General features: G+C 46.3%; 1 protein-coding gene across 2 annotated transcripts in view; it reads right to left on the reverse strand.

Annotated features, from left to right (window-relative positions):
• The window catches only part of INSR (insulin receptor), a 157,311-nt gene extending 153,752 nt beyond the window's left edge, over positions 1–3,559 (reverse strand). The window contains exon 1 of one of the 2 annotated variants that reach the window (XM_070416729.1): positions 3,116–3,559. In XM_070416729.1, the coding sequence (XP_070272830.1) occupies positions 3,116–3,221 (106 nt within the window). In that variant the 5' untranslated portion in view covers positions 3,222–3,559. The remainder of the gene's footprint in view (positions 1–3,115) is intronic. The other variant, XM_070416728.1, reaches the window with a different exon arrangement.
• Between the last annotated feature and the right edge of the window lie 11,983 nt (positions 3,560–15,542).

Below are 15,542 nucleotides of genomic sequence, written 5' to 3' on the forward strand. Positions count from 1 at the left end.
CCTTCCAGGAGGGAATGGGCAGTGGCAAACAGAGAGGTCGACTGGGGTGAGGCTGCAGGAAACAAAATTAGGACGAGGCATTACCATCTCTAGAGCCATCAACAGAGCAATGGAGACACAAGCCAGATGCAGTGGGTAGAGCATTGGGTTAAAGGCTAGACAGCGACTGGGGGTGGTGGGGGGAGATGGCAGGGCAAGGCCAGAGGTGGGTGGTGGGTAATGGGGTTCAGAGGAAAGAGTAAGGCTCCCAGGCAGATGGAAATCCCTGAACAAACAGGGGAGATGGCAGGGACCCAGGTGGGCCAGGGCACTAGCTGAGAAAAAAGTTATCTCCCCAATGCAGTGGCTTTCTATTGGAGACAATGTCTGGAGACACATGGCTGGTTGGCAGGACCTGGAGTGGAGGTGCTACTGTCATCTAGCGGGTCAACATCTTACACCACCCGGGACAGCCCCACAACCAAGACTGTCCTAACCCAATGGCAAAACCACTGAGACTGAGAGGATGTGTTCTAATCAAATAAGGATGGAAGTCAATGACGGGGTAGGGTGGGGACCCCAGGGGCTCACCCCAATGACCTCTATGAGTGAGTTGGCGGGAACAAGGGGCAGGTCTCCAGGAGAGAAGCAAAGGTTAGGAGCAGCCCCAGGGAGGTGATGAGCAGGAGGTCGTTCTGTTCTCAGGGACCTGGAGTGCACGAGAGAAGACACGCCAGAAACATCTCATGCTGCCGTGAAAAATTAGGGGATCTGGAAGCAAGGGTCTCCCACCTCAATGAGCACTGGACGCCCGCAAAGCTCTGTAGGTTTTTATTGTGCTTCATCCCACGTTACCTTCACTTTCTGACTCTGCGATGGCCGTGGGTATTCTTGGGCCAGAGCCAGCTAACCCAAGGAGAAATAGAGAAGCCGTTGCCAGTTCAGAAAAGCAACAAGGGATTCCACAGAAGATGAACTGGGGTGACAACTTTGAGAAAGAGCCCCTCATTCCTTAACACTCACAATGATTCCCCTCCGCCCTCCCCCGAGCCAGGATGCCCCATTGATTGACATTAGAGATGAGTGATCTGTAGAGTTTCTCCCTGTCCCCAACCTGCAGGGGTATGCTCTTACTCATCCGTTAGGCTTTGTTAACCATTACTGCAGGGCTGGGGTGCAGAGGCCCAGACCCCAAAGAACTGCTTTGTAGGAAACCAGTGCTCTGGCCCTGGACGGGTGGCTCAGTTGGTTGAAGTGTCGGTTGCAGGTTCACTCCCCGGTTTGGGGCACGTACAGGAGGCAACCAATCAATGTTTCTTTCTCACATCTATATTTCTTTCTCTCTCTCTCTCTCCCCTGCTCCTTTCCTCTCTCTCTAAATATCAATTAAAACAAAAACATATCCTCAGCTGAGGATTAAAAAAAGAAGAAGGAAGGAACCAGTGCTCTGAAGACAGACTAGCTGGGGTTCTAATCCCAGCTCTGCTACCTGCTGGCTCTGTAACCTAATCAATTTCCTCACCTTCTGGGAAATGAATAATAAACTCTATCTCATAGGATTGTGATGAGGATTGACTGAAATTATATATGCAAAGCAAATATCACAGCACCCACCAAGTATTTGCTATTATTGTTAGTTCAGTGTTGTCTGGAGATAAAGGAGTACGCATGGGAGCATAAGGATAGGAGCTAAATCAAGAACAAACATTTACCGGACACCTAAGGCACTGTTCTAGGCTCTGGAAATGCTGCAGTGGACAAAAGGAACCTATAGCTCTGCCCTTGTGGAAACTAACCCCGTAAAGAAGTGATATGCCATCTACTGACCCCTGGAAGCCCAGGCACAAACCCACAATTAATCACCAAAGCTGCGAGGACCAGAGGAGCCGGGAACCACACAGGAACGTGTGCACAGACACAAAACCTGGGGAGGTCGAACAATGCATCTTGTACTTTCTTAGCAGAAACCCTGTATACCAGGCGCTGAGGGGCTTTGAGACATTGTGTGATTGGCAGAGGTGCCCAGCAAGCCCACTCTGTCAACTCCAGAGCCTGTGTGCTTCCTCATACTCATTCGCCATTCCGGAACTCAGGAGCTCTGTCCCTCCTCTCCCCAACCCCTTCCTCATCATTGGACAAATCTGAAGGAACCAAACTGATATCTTTAAAGACATCAAGGTGCAACACCCCAGCTATACCCTCTTAAATGATTCTTCAGTCGCCCCACAGCCAGAAAGTCCTGCTCTCATGCCCCAAGGAGGGTGCTGAGGACAGGGTTTGCCTCAGTCTACTGACAGCACAGGGAGCCAGGAGGGCGCAGGTGGTATGAAGGGTCACCCGAGGTTAGAGACCTCCTGGGGCGCGGTAGGGGGAAGGTTATCAGGGAGAAATGGGACACGGGGCAGCACACAGAGAGGTTCAAGTCCTCCCTCTGGCACTGACTTTGGGGCAATAAGTTGTCTCCTCCCTGAGCTGTCTACTCCTCTATGAAATGGGTGATCAACAGTATCTGCCTCCAGGGGCCACCAGAAGAATTCAAAGAAATAAGATGGGCCGCCCGGTGGCATTGGGAGAGATGCTAATTATAATAAGCATGGCAACAGCCGCCACTGCGTCTGCCAGGACAACTGTGCTGTTGCCACGGCGCTAGAGTTTGCCTCCGGACATCTGGAAACACGAACGCGAGCCAAAAGGGTAAACATGGACCCGAAGTCCCAGGTGGCCAAGGGCCTAGAGCTCAAGAAGAGGGGGGAGGTCACCATTTCCCAACCCTGGCAGCGTCACCCACCGGGGGGGACCCCAAAGGACCACCCAGTGTGTGTGCCGCGGGCACTGGGTTCTCACGGGCCGCCCGGGCCCAGGGACCCCACTTCTCCACGGCGACCCGCAGAGGACTGGGCACGGGCGGGAGGCGCGCGGAGAGAGGGGCCCGCGGCGGGGCAGGCACTGGGGGAAGGTTCCTCCCGCCTGGGGCCCGCGCAGGGGGCGCGCAGCCGCGAGCCCAGGCGGGCAGCGGCCAAGGTCAGCCTTCCCGCCCCCCACCGAGAACGGCTGAGTCCCGGAGGCCGCTCCATTTTGACCAGGAGTCCCCTCCCCACCGCGCTGCCCCCCACCCGGCCCCGGGCCCCAGACTCACCCTCTCCGGGATACAGGTGGCCCGCGGCGCCCACCAGCAGCGCGGTCAGCGCCACCAGCAGCGGCGCGGCCGCGGCGGCGGCCCCCCGCCCGCGCCCAGGGCCCATGGCAGCGGGAGCGCGGGTCCCGGTCTCAGAGCGCGCCGCGCCGGGCCGCCGGGCTCATGCTCCGGGTCGGGCGCTGGGGGGCACCGCGCGTTCCCCTCCTCCTCCGCCGCCGGGGAGGGTCCTCGCTCCAGCCCCGGGGCGCCGCGCGGCCTCGGCCGCTAGAAATCCGGCGGCGCGGCGCGGCCCGGGCCGCGGCCGTGAGCGCAGGGCCTGGGTCCCCGCGCTGCGCCCTGGACTTCTCGCTCTCGGCCCGAAACGCTCCGGACCACGGTCAGCGGGCGCCCGGACTAACGGACAGGCGGGCGGAGAGACGGTGGACGGGCGGCCGGGCACCTGGGCCGGCGGGCGGGCGGCGGGAGCGAGGACTGCTCGGCCCGTAAACAACGCCGCGCGTCAACTGGGCCCCGTCAGGCGGCGAGAAAAGACGGCGCGGATCCAAACTCGGAAGGGACTTGGCGCCCGCGGAGAGGCCTTCGAAGGGGAGAGGGAGGCCGGGCCGAGGGTGGTGCCGCCCCTCCCTCCCTCCCTCCCTCCTCCCTCCTCCCTCCCCGCTCCCGCCCTCCTGGCTCTCCTCGGCTCCGCGCCCGAGGCTCCGGGCACGCCCGGCGCAGGGCGCCCCCATCCCTGCCCAACCTGAGCGGCTTGTCTCAGAGGTTGCGCGCCCCAAAGGCCCAACTCGGGGAGACCGATCCCGTGGTTAACATGTTGCTATATTGTTCTTCGTGGCCTTTGGGGCATTGCTTTTCATTTTTTTATATATTGCATTAAAATCTATTTATCTTGGTTACTTGGATTTTTGATCCTCAAATGTCCTCCCAGCCCAGCCAGCGAGTCTGGACCCAGCGCCCCTACCGCACCCCGAGGTCCTGCCCCGCGAGTGCTCGGGCTCCGTGCCAGGCCCCTGAGGACAGCCACGTGCGCCCCTGCGCTCAACGTGTTCCTGGCCTGGGCCCCTCTGGGCGGCCTGTGGTTCAAGTTGGAAAAATGACAGCTGGGAGAATGTGCAGGCCTCGCCAAAGTGCAAACCAGGCTAGACATCCTGGGTACCCGGCACACCCCTCACTGCCAGCGTGACCTCGAACCACGGACTTCACTCTCTCTGAGGTGGCCCCTCCTGCGTGATGGATGTAGCAGTTACCGCCTGTCAGAGTGGGTGAGTTGCAGGAGGAACAGAGCATGAGAAGCCACCCAGCACAGCTCTAGACCCAAGGCACCCCTTTTCGGTTTGCCAGGAACTTGGCCTGCTGTTCCCCGCAGCGGTTCTCAACCTGTGGGTCGCGAACAATGAAAATACATCCTGCATATCAGATATTTACATTACAATTCATAACAGTAGCAAAATTACAGTTATGAAGTAGCAACGAAAATAATTTTATGGTTGGGAGTCACCGCAACATGAGGAACTGTATTGAAGGGTCGCGGCATTAGGAAGGTTGAGAACCACTGGGTGCGAAACCTGTTCCTGTCTCCAGGCCTTTGCCCTGAGGTCCCCCCTGCCTGGCTCCACCTCTGTTGCAGGGAGCCTTCCCTAACCACACTTGATAAATGCCCCTCCCCAATCCCTTTGTTCCCTTCCCTGTTATTTACATCACACCTGGATCTCTACCTAAAATTTTTATTTGTTTTGTATGTGTGTATCTTCCCCTCTCCCCGTGCAGGCAGAAATCTTGTCCACCTTGTTCACTGTTTTATACCCAGTGCCTGACACTTCTGTTCTTAACAAATATTTGTTGAATAAAAGCATTAACATGCAATAAATAATGGGGATTTACAGTAAGCAAGATAACACAATCCATTTCCTTGTAGATTCACATGGTGGGAAGAGGGCCATTAATTAAAGAATCATTTGAGGGGAGACGTTTCTCCAAGGAAGTGATTTTGAACTGAAATCTGAAGAGGACGAGTAACCAGCCAATGGAAGCATCAGAGAAGTATTCCAGGTAGAAGGAACAGCATGTGCAAAGGCCCAGAGGAGGACAAACAGGTGTTCTTGCAACTGAGCTAGGCACTGTAGCTGGAGCACAGAAGGGAGGAAGCTGACCTCATGGGCACTCTCTCTGAGTTGGCCTCTCCTGCATGATGACATGAAGGGGCAGAACCTCAGATACACCATGTTAAGATCCATGCCACCCTTATCCTAAAAGCAACGGGTAGGCATTGGATGGTTTACACAAAAGGGTTAACATAATCAGCTTTTTGCCCATCATCTGCTATAGGGCAAGAATGGACCAATGGAGGAGTAATAAAAGGCCGGCACAGTGTCAGAGTGTCAGGAAGTATGCATTCGATAATGCTGTGCCCCTTCCTCTTGTGCACACCTGTCCAGAGCTGTGGGCTTCCCTCTGACCCACGGGAGCCCCCAAAGCCACCACAGCTCCAGGCAGGCAGCGTGTGCTGAAAAAGACCTGAAGGGACCATGCTGTCCTCTGGGCTTTAAAGCCTTCATGACACGGGACTTCCGTGTTGGGTAGAAAGTCAAAGAGTCATTTCAGTTCTGACTTGCTGGGAGAAAATTAAGACACCTCTTCCCAGAACCACTCATTGTTCCTATGGTATGCCTCCCTCCATGCCTCAAAAAAAGCAAGCATCCAGAAATGGAAAGTCAACCTCTGCCTTTTATTAAAATTATTGGAATAGAAAAATCGCCATTCGGCAATCTCCAAAATAATTGATTGAGGCAAGAACCATCAATGAATGCTAAAACTAGTGGTTGGAAGTTTAAGAAGTAACAGAATATTTCCATGGTCTTCAAGCAACTCTCTGAAAAATATTTGTCAATAATAAAAGAAAGAAAAAATGGTAGCTTCATGGAGGAGAAAGCTGGCAGATACCCTTAAATAAGTGATCAAAGTTAGTCCTGAATTCTTTTTTTAATAAAGGACATTAAGGGGATAATTGAAGACTAAAGCAGTCTTGTATCAATGTTAATTTTGATTATTGTACTGAGGTGTCAGAGAATGTCCCTGGCTTTAGGAAATATACATGAACGGAGTATGTAAGGGACAGGGGCCATAATGTCAGCAACTTACCCCCAAACGTTTCAGGGGAAAAAAGAGACAGAGAAAGAGAGAGGACAACGCAGATGTGATCAAAGTGATGAGATGGTGAGTGGAGGAGAGGATGCCCGTGGGCTCACTGTACTGTTTGTGCAGCTTCGTGGAATCATCACATCAACATTAAAAACTTAAAAAGTTTAGAAAAACCATTTGGGACTTTTTGTTGTGTTTGTTTTTCTTCTATTGCCTTTGGTTTGAGAGTTAAACATTGTGCTCCGATGTATGATCCAGAGAGAGAGATCGTTTTGTTGCCAGTGGAAATGGGGTCCTTTCACAGAGTCACGAGAAAAGCATCTCTGGGGGCCCATGCATAGGCAGTTGCGGTGTGGTGGTAAGATTTATTGGGATAGAAATAGAAGCTGACCCCAGGTTCCCAATGTCCACCTCAATCCATCCCGCTGTGGGAGAAAGTCCAGCCTTGTCTTCATCCGGCCTAGAACAAAGGCCAGTGTCCTGCGCCATGCCGAAGCTTAGCTTCTGTCCTTGTCCTTGGCTGGTCTCTTCCCAGCTGCACTCCAGCTGGCACTGCAGCGGCACGGAGCCTGCGCTTGGAGTCACACAGCTGCTGGCGTGGCCTGCTAGGGCTGCATGGATGCTATGGCGAGAAAACATGTGAACAAATGGGCAAGCGTATGTTATGGGGAGGGAGGGAGGGGAGGGAGAGAGAGAGAGAGAGAGAACCACTCTGTAACGCTTGGATTATCTCGGGCTTGAGAAGGACTAGGTGGTTTTTCAAACTAACTGATCAATTTCCCAATCCTTCTCGGTTAGGTTTTGGTCCTCCCCACAATCAACCCATTTCCTAGTTTTCAGGGGTCTGTGTTCCTATCCTGTCCCATCCTTTTTCCAGGCTAAGTCGGCCCCCCCCCCCCCCCCGCCCCATGGTGCCATCTTGGTCCTACTGCACATGCCTCGTAGTAGAAGCACTCCCCCTGTGCCATCTTGGCTTCTATTGGGCATGTGCCCAGCAAAGCAATTTCCCTTTTATCCCTTCCCCCCATAGTCTGGGCAAATGGACCAGTTGTATATTGGGGAGATTGAAAAACTGGCTCTTCCTCTCCATGAGGGGGGGGACACTAATCCCCTTGAATTCATGGGTGGGGCGCCCCTGGATGCTGCAGTTTCCTGGCGAAGCAGGCTCTATCAGTTCAGCTCCTAGCTGGTTGGGAACGGCAATGTCTGATTCTCTTCGCTGCCTTTCTGTGGTCACAGTCAGCTACCTGTGCTGACAATTCCTGTTCATGAACACCAACACCTGCTACTCTGCTTTTGTTCCTCCCCATCAAGGAGAGCTTGGGGAGGCCTCCACCACCACCTTCCTGGGGTCTTGCTTTAGCATGTCCCTTCAGCACAGTGTCCCTCCATCCAGCTGCCTTGCATTTCATTAAAGCAGGAAATTTAATGTAAATCCTAACTCCTGTGTTGTCAGGGAAATCTGTTTTAATACATTACATGTGAATAATAGTGTAAAAACCCAGTGTCAAGAATTTACAACAACCCTAGCTGGTTTGGCTCAATGGATTGAGCGTCAGCCTGAGGACTGAAGGGTCCCAGGTTCGATTCCAGTCAAGGGCACATGCCCAGGTAGCGGGCTCAGTCCCCAGTGGGGGACATGCAGGAGGCAGCTGATCAATGATTCTCTCTCATCATTGATGTTTCTATCTCCCTCTCCCTCTCCTCTCCTCTATAAATCAATAAAAATATATATTTTTTAAAAGAAGAACACAACACAGCTCAGACCAGGAGGACAAAGATGGTTCAATGCTAGGAAGTCTAGTCATTGAGATCCCTGGACTTATAGGTCAAAGGACAGAAGGCTCAGGGGCATGTTCCTACTACTAAAAATTTATGTGATGGCCCTGGCTGGGTGGTTCAGTTGGCTGGAACATTGTCCCATACACCAAAGAATAAAAAAAAAAGGTTGCAGGTTTGATTCCTGGTCAAGGCATGGGTCCAATCCCCTGTCAGGGCACATATGGGAGACAACTGGTCAATGTTTCTCTCACATTGATGTCTCTCTCTCTCTCACCCTTCCTCTCTCTAAAATCAATAAACATATCCTTGGGTGAGGATTTTTTAAAAATAAAAATGAATTTGATGAATTTTGTCACTATTCAGAACTGCAACCATAAGATTCTATCTACATTGTGGAAATTTTGTCTTATAATTTCAAATTAGGGAATATCTCTTTAAGCAAAACACAAATTCAAGTCTAAAAACACTTGACTATGTAAACATTAAGATTATATCAATAGAAAAAAATTGCACAAAAGTCAAAAGTTATTTTTAAAGTGAGAAAAAATATGCAACTTAACAGATAAAAGGTATTACGTTATTATTCATAATATCTATATATATAAAAGCCTAAGTGACCATTACGACCGGTCGACCAAACAACCGGTTGCTATGACTTGCACTGACCACCAGGGGGCAGATGCTCAAAGCAGGAGCTGCTCCCTAGTGGTCAGTGCACTCCCACAGCCAACCTCCCACAGTCCCTCCCCCTGGCCTGCTGGGCACCCTCCTACCCCCTGATCAGCCCCGATCCCTGGCCAGGCTGAGGAACCCCACCTGTGCACGAATTCGTGCACTGGGCCTCTAGTATAATACGTAATATTAATTTTTTCCAGTGAGAAAAATAATTAAAGCTCTAGTTTTCCAAAATTTTAATGGCAAAGGATATGAAAAGACAGCTCACAGAAACAGACCATTGAAAAGAAAAAAAGAGGAGAAATACAAAGGTATTTAAACATAGAAAAGACTGTTTAGCCTTCTCTGTGTCACGAGTTTGCCAACACTCAGGAAAACAGGCAGCACCATGTGGGGTCTGTGAGGAAACAGACCCTCTTGGCATCACTGGTGTAAGCAGTTCAATCCCTGGTAACAAGTTGGCATTAACTTTCAACGTTTAATTGCGTTGACCCTCTTTCCCACTTGTCTCACCTCTAGCAATTTATATGCGGCACAGATACAATCCCATGAGTGTGTAAAGAAGCATGTGCCTGGCTGGTGTGGCTCAGTGGTTGAGTGCCAACCTATGAACCAAGAGGACGCAGTTCAACTCCTGGTCAGGGCACATGCCGGGGTTGCAGGCTACATCACTGATCAATGGTTCTCTCTCGTCATTGATGTTTTTATCTCTCTTTCCTTCTTCCTTCCTCTCTGAAATCAATAAAAAAATATTTTTAAAGAAGTATTCACAAGGATATTCAATGTAAATAACTTTTTTCCCAAGAAACAGGGAAACCTATACATTGGTCTCAAAAACTACCTAATCAATTCAAATATTTCAAATTTTTCTTGTTCTTTCACTCTTTCTTCTCTGATACCACTCACCTATGATGTGTATAGTCAGATAGTAATGGGCAATATTTTCATATTTTTCATGGATTTTTTTTCCCTTTTTGAAATTTTGAAAATACAAAGCCAGGCTGTGAAATTGGTATAAGAAAATGGACATCTTGAACTTGTAAGAACAGTAGAATGGTGTTTACCAGAGGTTGAGGGTGGAATTGGGGAGACATTGTTGAAGATCACAACTTCTAATTAGTAGATAAATCCAGGACCTAATGAACCATTAGGATTATAACCATTGTGCTTATAGTCCTTAATACTACAGTATCAACTTCAAAGTTGCTCAGAGACTACATCTCAACTGTTCTCAACACACACAAAAAGAAATGATAAATAAGTGACGTGAGTGTGGTGTTGGCTAACACTGCTGTAGTCATCTGCAATACATAAATGTATCAAACCACACACTGTAAATCTTAAAGGTGCACAGTGCTATATGTCCATTACATCACAATTTTTTAAAAGAAAAAACACAGGCATCTTATACTTACACAGCTGGATGTCTGTCCATCCTCCTCCCCACGGGGCTATATTTCAACACTTCCATGGAGCTTTGTTACTCTTAAAATACACACTTCAGCCCTGCTGGCGTGGCTCGGTGGTTGAGTGTCGACCTATGAACCAGGAGATCACAGCTCGAGTCCCGGTCAGGGCATATGTCCAGTTGCAGGTTAGATCCCCAGCGTGGGGCGCGTGTAGGAGGCCGCCAATCAAGGATTCTCTCTCATCGTTGATGTTTCTATCTCCCTTCCTCTCTGAAATCTAATAAAAAATATTTTAAAAATAAAATATCCACTTCTGACCCTTATTCAAATACTTTGGGTTATTGTTGTTGTTTGATTATTTTTATTGTAGTAAAATACATATAATATAGGATTTGCCATTTCAAAGTGTGCAATTCAGTGACATCCAACACACGGCGTTGTGCAACTATTACCATGGTCTAGTTCCAAAATTTTTTCATCGCCCCAAATGGAAACTCCATTCCCATTAAGCAAACACTCCTCATTCCCCTCCCCTCAACCCCTGGCAACTACTAACCTACTTTCTATCTTGATGGATTTGCCTATTCTAGATGTTTCCTATAAATGGAATCATACAATATGGTGCCCTTTGTGACTGGCTAGTTTCACTCCTCAGCATAATGTTTTCAAGGTTCCGCCACAGTCTGTAGGTGGATTAGTACTTCATTCTTTTTTATGGCTGAATGACATTCCATTATCCATTTGGACTTTGGATTATCAGAGCTGTACCTGTCTCCTATCCTGAACCCACACTTTCTTTTCTTATTTTTTAAATACATTTGTATTGATTTCAGAGAGAAAGGGAGAGGAAGATAGAAATATCAATGATGAGAGAAAATGAGAATCATTGATCGGCTGCCTCCTGCATGTCCCCCACTGGGGATCGAGCCCACAACCCAGGCATGTGCGCTTGACCAGAAGCAAACCTGGGATCCCTCAGTCCACAGACGCACACTATATCCACTGAGCCAAACTGGCTAGGTCTGGAACCCACACTTTCTGAAGCCTGCAGGGTGGCTGAGGTGCAGCCCATAGGGGGCTGGGGTGATGGGTTTCTACTGTTTTCTGATGCTGCTGAGGCCACTGTCAAAACTGAGGCTTCGTCATAAGTTTCAGATAATTTAGATAGCAACTAAACTCATTGGATAAAAATAGTTCTGCTGAGAACTATTTATTTGTATCTGAATAGGACAAAAATATTAAGGAAGTACCACCAACTTATCAGAAGATACAACTATTGTAGTTTGCCTCTATTTCTGCCTACTCACCGTCCCCATCGCCCTAACCCTGGCCCAGTATAGTTTCTATTTCTCCAAAGCATTTCTTTTCTTAGTAACAATGTACAGGACCCTTTCCTACTGGCTGAGAGTAACAGATACCCAAATCTAGGCAGAAAAGTATTATGTAAAAATGTATAATTAAAGGAAAACTGTTTTCTTATTCTTTTTTATTAAATTTATTGGGGTGACATTGATCAACATGATCATATAGGTTTCAGGTGTGGGTTTCTATGTTACAAGATCTGTATATTGTACCCTGCGCCCACCACCCAAAGTCAAATCTCTCCTGTCAGCATATATTAGGACCTCCTTCTCCTCCACCCCTTCCCTCTGGTTATCACACTGCTGTCTGTTCACGAGTTTCAGTTTTATATCCCACATATGAATGAACTCATATGGTTCTTAGCTTTTTCTGACTGACTTATTCCACTTAGCATAATGCTCTCAAGGTCCATCCCTGTTGTTGCAAATGGCTCTATTTCATCCTTTCTTATAGCTGAGCAGTATTCCATTGTGTGTATGGACCACATCTTTATCCAGTCCTCTATCGCGGGACACTTTGGTTGTTTCCATGTCTTGGCCACACGAATAATGCTGCAGTGAACATAGGGGCGTATATATCTTTGCAAATACATGATTTTGAGTTTTTTGGATATATACCCAGGAGTGGGGTTGCTGGGTCATATGGTAGCTCTATTCTTAATTGTTTGAGGAATCGCCAGACTGCTTTCCATAGTGGTTGTACCAGTCTACATTCCCACCAGTAGTGAATGAGGGTTCCCTTTTTTCCACAACCTCTCCAACACTTGTTATTGCTTGTATTGCCGATAATGGCCACTCTAACAGGTGTGAGGTGGTAGCTCATTGTAGTTTTGATTTGCATTTCCCTAATTGCCAGGAGGTTGAACATGTCTTCATGTATCTATAGGCTGTTCATATGTCTTCTTGGGAGAGGTCTATTTTCAGGTCCTCTACCCACTTTTTGATTGGGTTGTTTGTTTGTTTGGTGTTGAGTTTTATGAGTTATTTATATGTTCTGGAAACTGAACCTCTGTGGGAGCTACTGTTTGCAAATATCATATCCCATCTGGTTGGCTGCCTATTTGTTTTGTTGTCAGTTCCTGTTGCTGTGCAGAAGCTTTTTAGTTTGATATAATCCCATTCATTTATTTTTGCCTTTACTTGCTTTGGGGTCAAGTTCATAAAATGTTCTCTATGACTAAGGTCCATAAGTTTAACAACTATATTTTCTTTTATGTCACCTATTGTTTCAAGTCTTATATTTAAGTCTTTGATGCATTTTGAATTAATTTTTGTACATGGGCACAAACTGTAATCCAGTTTCATTCGTTTTCATGTGGTTTTCCAGTTTTCCCAGCACCATTTGTTGAAGAGACTGTCTTCACTTCATTGTGTATTTCTGGCTCATTTGTCAAAAATTATCTGTCCACATACATGTGATTTTATAGCTGGGCTCTCTATTCTGTTCCACTGATCTGTGTGTCTATTTCTCTGCCAATACCATGCTGTTTGGATTATCATAGCTCTGTAGTATAATTTGAAGTCAGGCAGCGAGATACCTCCAGCTTTGTTCTTTTCTCTCAGGATTGCTTTGGCTATTTGGGGTCTTTTGCGGTTCCATACAAACCTGATGTTTCTTGTTCTATTTATTTTAAAAATGACATTGGGATTTTGATGGGGATTGCATTAAATCTGTATATTGCTTTGGGTAATATGGCCATTATAACTATGTTGATTCTTCCAATCCATGAACATGGGATATTTTTCCATTTTGTTGTGTCTTTTTCAATCTCTGTTAATAATGCTTTGTAAATTTCAGTATATAGATCTTTCACATTCTTTGTTAGGTTTATTCTTAGATTTTATTCTTTTGGATGCAATTGCAAAAGGAATTGCTTTTTTCATTCCTTTTTCTGAAGTTTTGTTGTTAATATACAGGAAGGCAATAGAATTTTGCACATTGATTTTGTATTCTGCAACTTGACTGTATTTGTTTATTGTTTCTAATTGTTTTTTGGTGGAGTCTTTAGGGTTTTCTATGTACAGAATCATGTCATCTGTAAAAAGTGACAGTTTTCCTTCTTCCTTCCCAATTTGGATGCCTTTTATTTCTTTCTCTTGCCTTATTGCTCTGGCGAGGACTTCCAGCACTATGTGGAATAGGAGTGGTGAGAGTGGACATCCTAGTCTTGTTCCTGATCTTAGAGGAGAAGCTTTCAGCTTTTCACCATTAAGTATGATATTATCTGAGGGTTTATCATATATAGCTTTTATTATGTTGAGGTACTTTCCTTTTATTCCTATTTTATTGAGTATTTTAATCATAAATGGATGTTGTATCTTGTCAAATGCTTAGAAAAAGGAAATATGATCGATTGACAACATCATATGATTTTTATCCTTTCTTTTTTAAATATTTTTAAATGTATTTTTATTGATTTCAGAGAGGAAGGGAAAGGGAGAGAGAGTTAGAAACATCAGTGATGAGAGAGAATCATTGATTGGCTGCCTCTTGCACGCCCCCTACTAGGGATTGAGCCTGCAACCCAAGCATGTGCACTTGACTGTGATTGAACCCGGACCCTTGAGTCTGAAGGCCGAGGCTCTATCCAGTGAGCTAGACCAGCTAGGGCTTTATCCTTTCTTTTGTTAATTGATTGATCTGTACATTGATTGATTTGCATATGTTGAATGATCCTTGTGCAGCTGGAATGAACCCCATTTGATCGTGATGTATTATTTTTTGATGTACTGTTTTATTCGATTTGCTAGTATTTTGTTTAGGATTTTTGCATCTGTACTCATCAGAGATATTGGTCTATAGTTTTCTTTCTTTGTGTTATCTTTGCCAGGTTTTGGTATCAGGATTATATTGGCCTCATAGAATGTGTTAGGAAGTTTTGCCTCCTCTTCAATTTTTTGGAAGAGTTTGAGAAGGACAGGTTTTAAATCTTCTTTGAACATTTAGTAGAATTCGCTGGTGAAGCCATCTGGTCCTGGACTTTTATTTTTTGGGAGGTTTTGATGATTGTTTGAATCCCCTCACTACTGATCAATCTATTTCAATTTTCCAGTTCTTCATGATTTAGTCTAGGAAGGCTATATGTTTCTAGGAACTTATCCATTTCTTCTAGGTTATTGAATTTGGTGGCATATAGTCTTTCATAATAATCTAGTACGATCCTTTGTATATCTGTGATGTCTGTGGTGACTTCTCCTCTCTCGCTTCTGATTTTGTTTATATGGGTCTTTCCCTTTTTTCCTTAGTGAGTTTAGCCAGGATTTTGTCAATTTTCTTAATCTTTTCAAAGAACCAGATCTTTGTTTTATGAATTTTTTGTATAGCCTTTTTGTTCTCCATTTCATTCAATTCTGCTCTAATTTTTATTATTTCCTTTCTTCTGCTGACTTCGGGTTGCCTTTGTTCTTCTTTTTCTAGTTCTTTAAGATGTGATGTTAGTTTGCTTACTTGGAATTTCTCTTGTTTCTTGAGTTAAGCCTGTAATGACATAAACTTCCCTCTTATTACTGCTTTCACTATATCCCAGAAGTTTCAATATGTTGTGTAGCCATTCTCATTTGTCTCTATATATTTTTATCTTGTCTTTTTTATATATATATTTTATTGATTTTTTACAGAGAGGAAGGGAGAGGGATAGAGAGTTAGAAACATCAATGAGAGAGAAACATCAATTAGCTGCCTCCTGCACACCCCCAACTGGGGATGTGCCTGCAACCAAGGTACATGCCCTTGATCGGAATCGAACTTGGGACCCTTGAGTCCGCAGGCTGACACTCTATCCACTGAGCCAAACCGGTTGTCTTTTATTTCTTCTTTGACCAGGTCATTTTTCAGTAGTGTGTTGTTTAATCTCCACATATTTGTGAGTGGCTTTACTTCCTTTTTGCAGTTGATTTTTAATTTCGAGGCATCATAGTCAGATGTAATTTCAATCTTCTTGACTTTGTTGAGCCTAGTTTTGTGACCCAACATATGATCTATCCTTGAGAATGTTCCATGTGTACTGGAGAAGAATGTATAATCTGGTATTCTGTGATGAAAGGTTCTGTAAATGTCAATTATGT

Source organism: Myotis yumanensis, unplaced genomic scaffold (genome assembly GCF_028538775.1).
Source record: "Myotis yumanensis isolate MYYU_CA2020_CCGP unplaced genomic scaffold, mMyoYum1.0.hap1 SCAF_5, whole genome shotgun sequence".
Lineage (NCBI taxonomy): Eukaryota > Metazoa > Chordata > Mammalia > Chiroptera > Vespertilionidae > Myotis > Myotis yumanensis.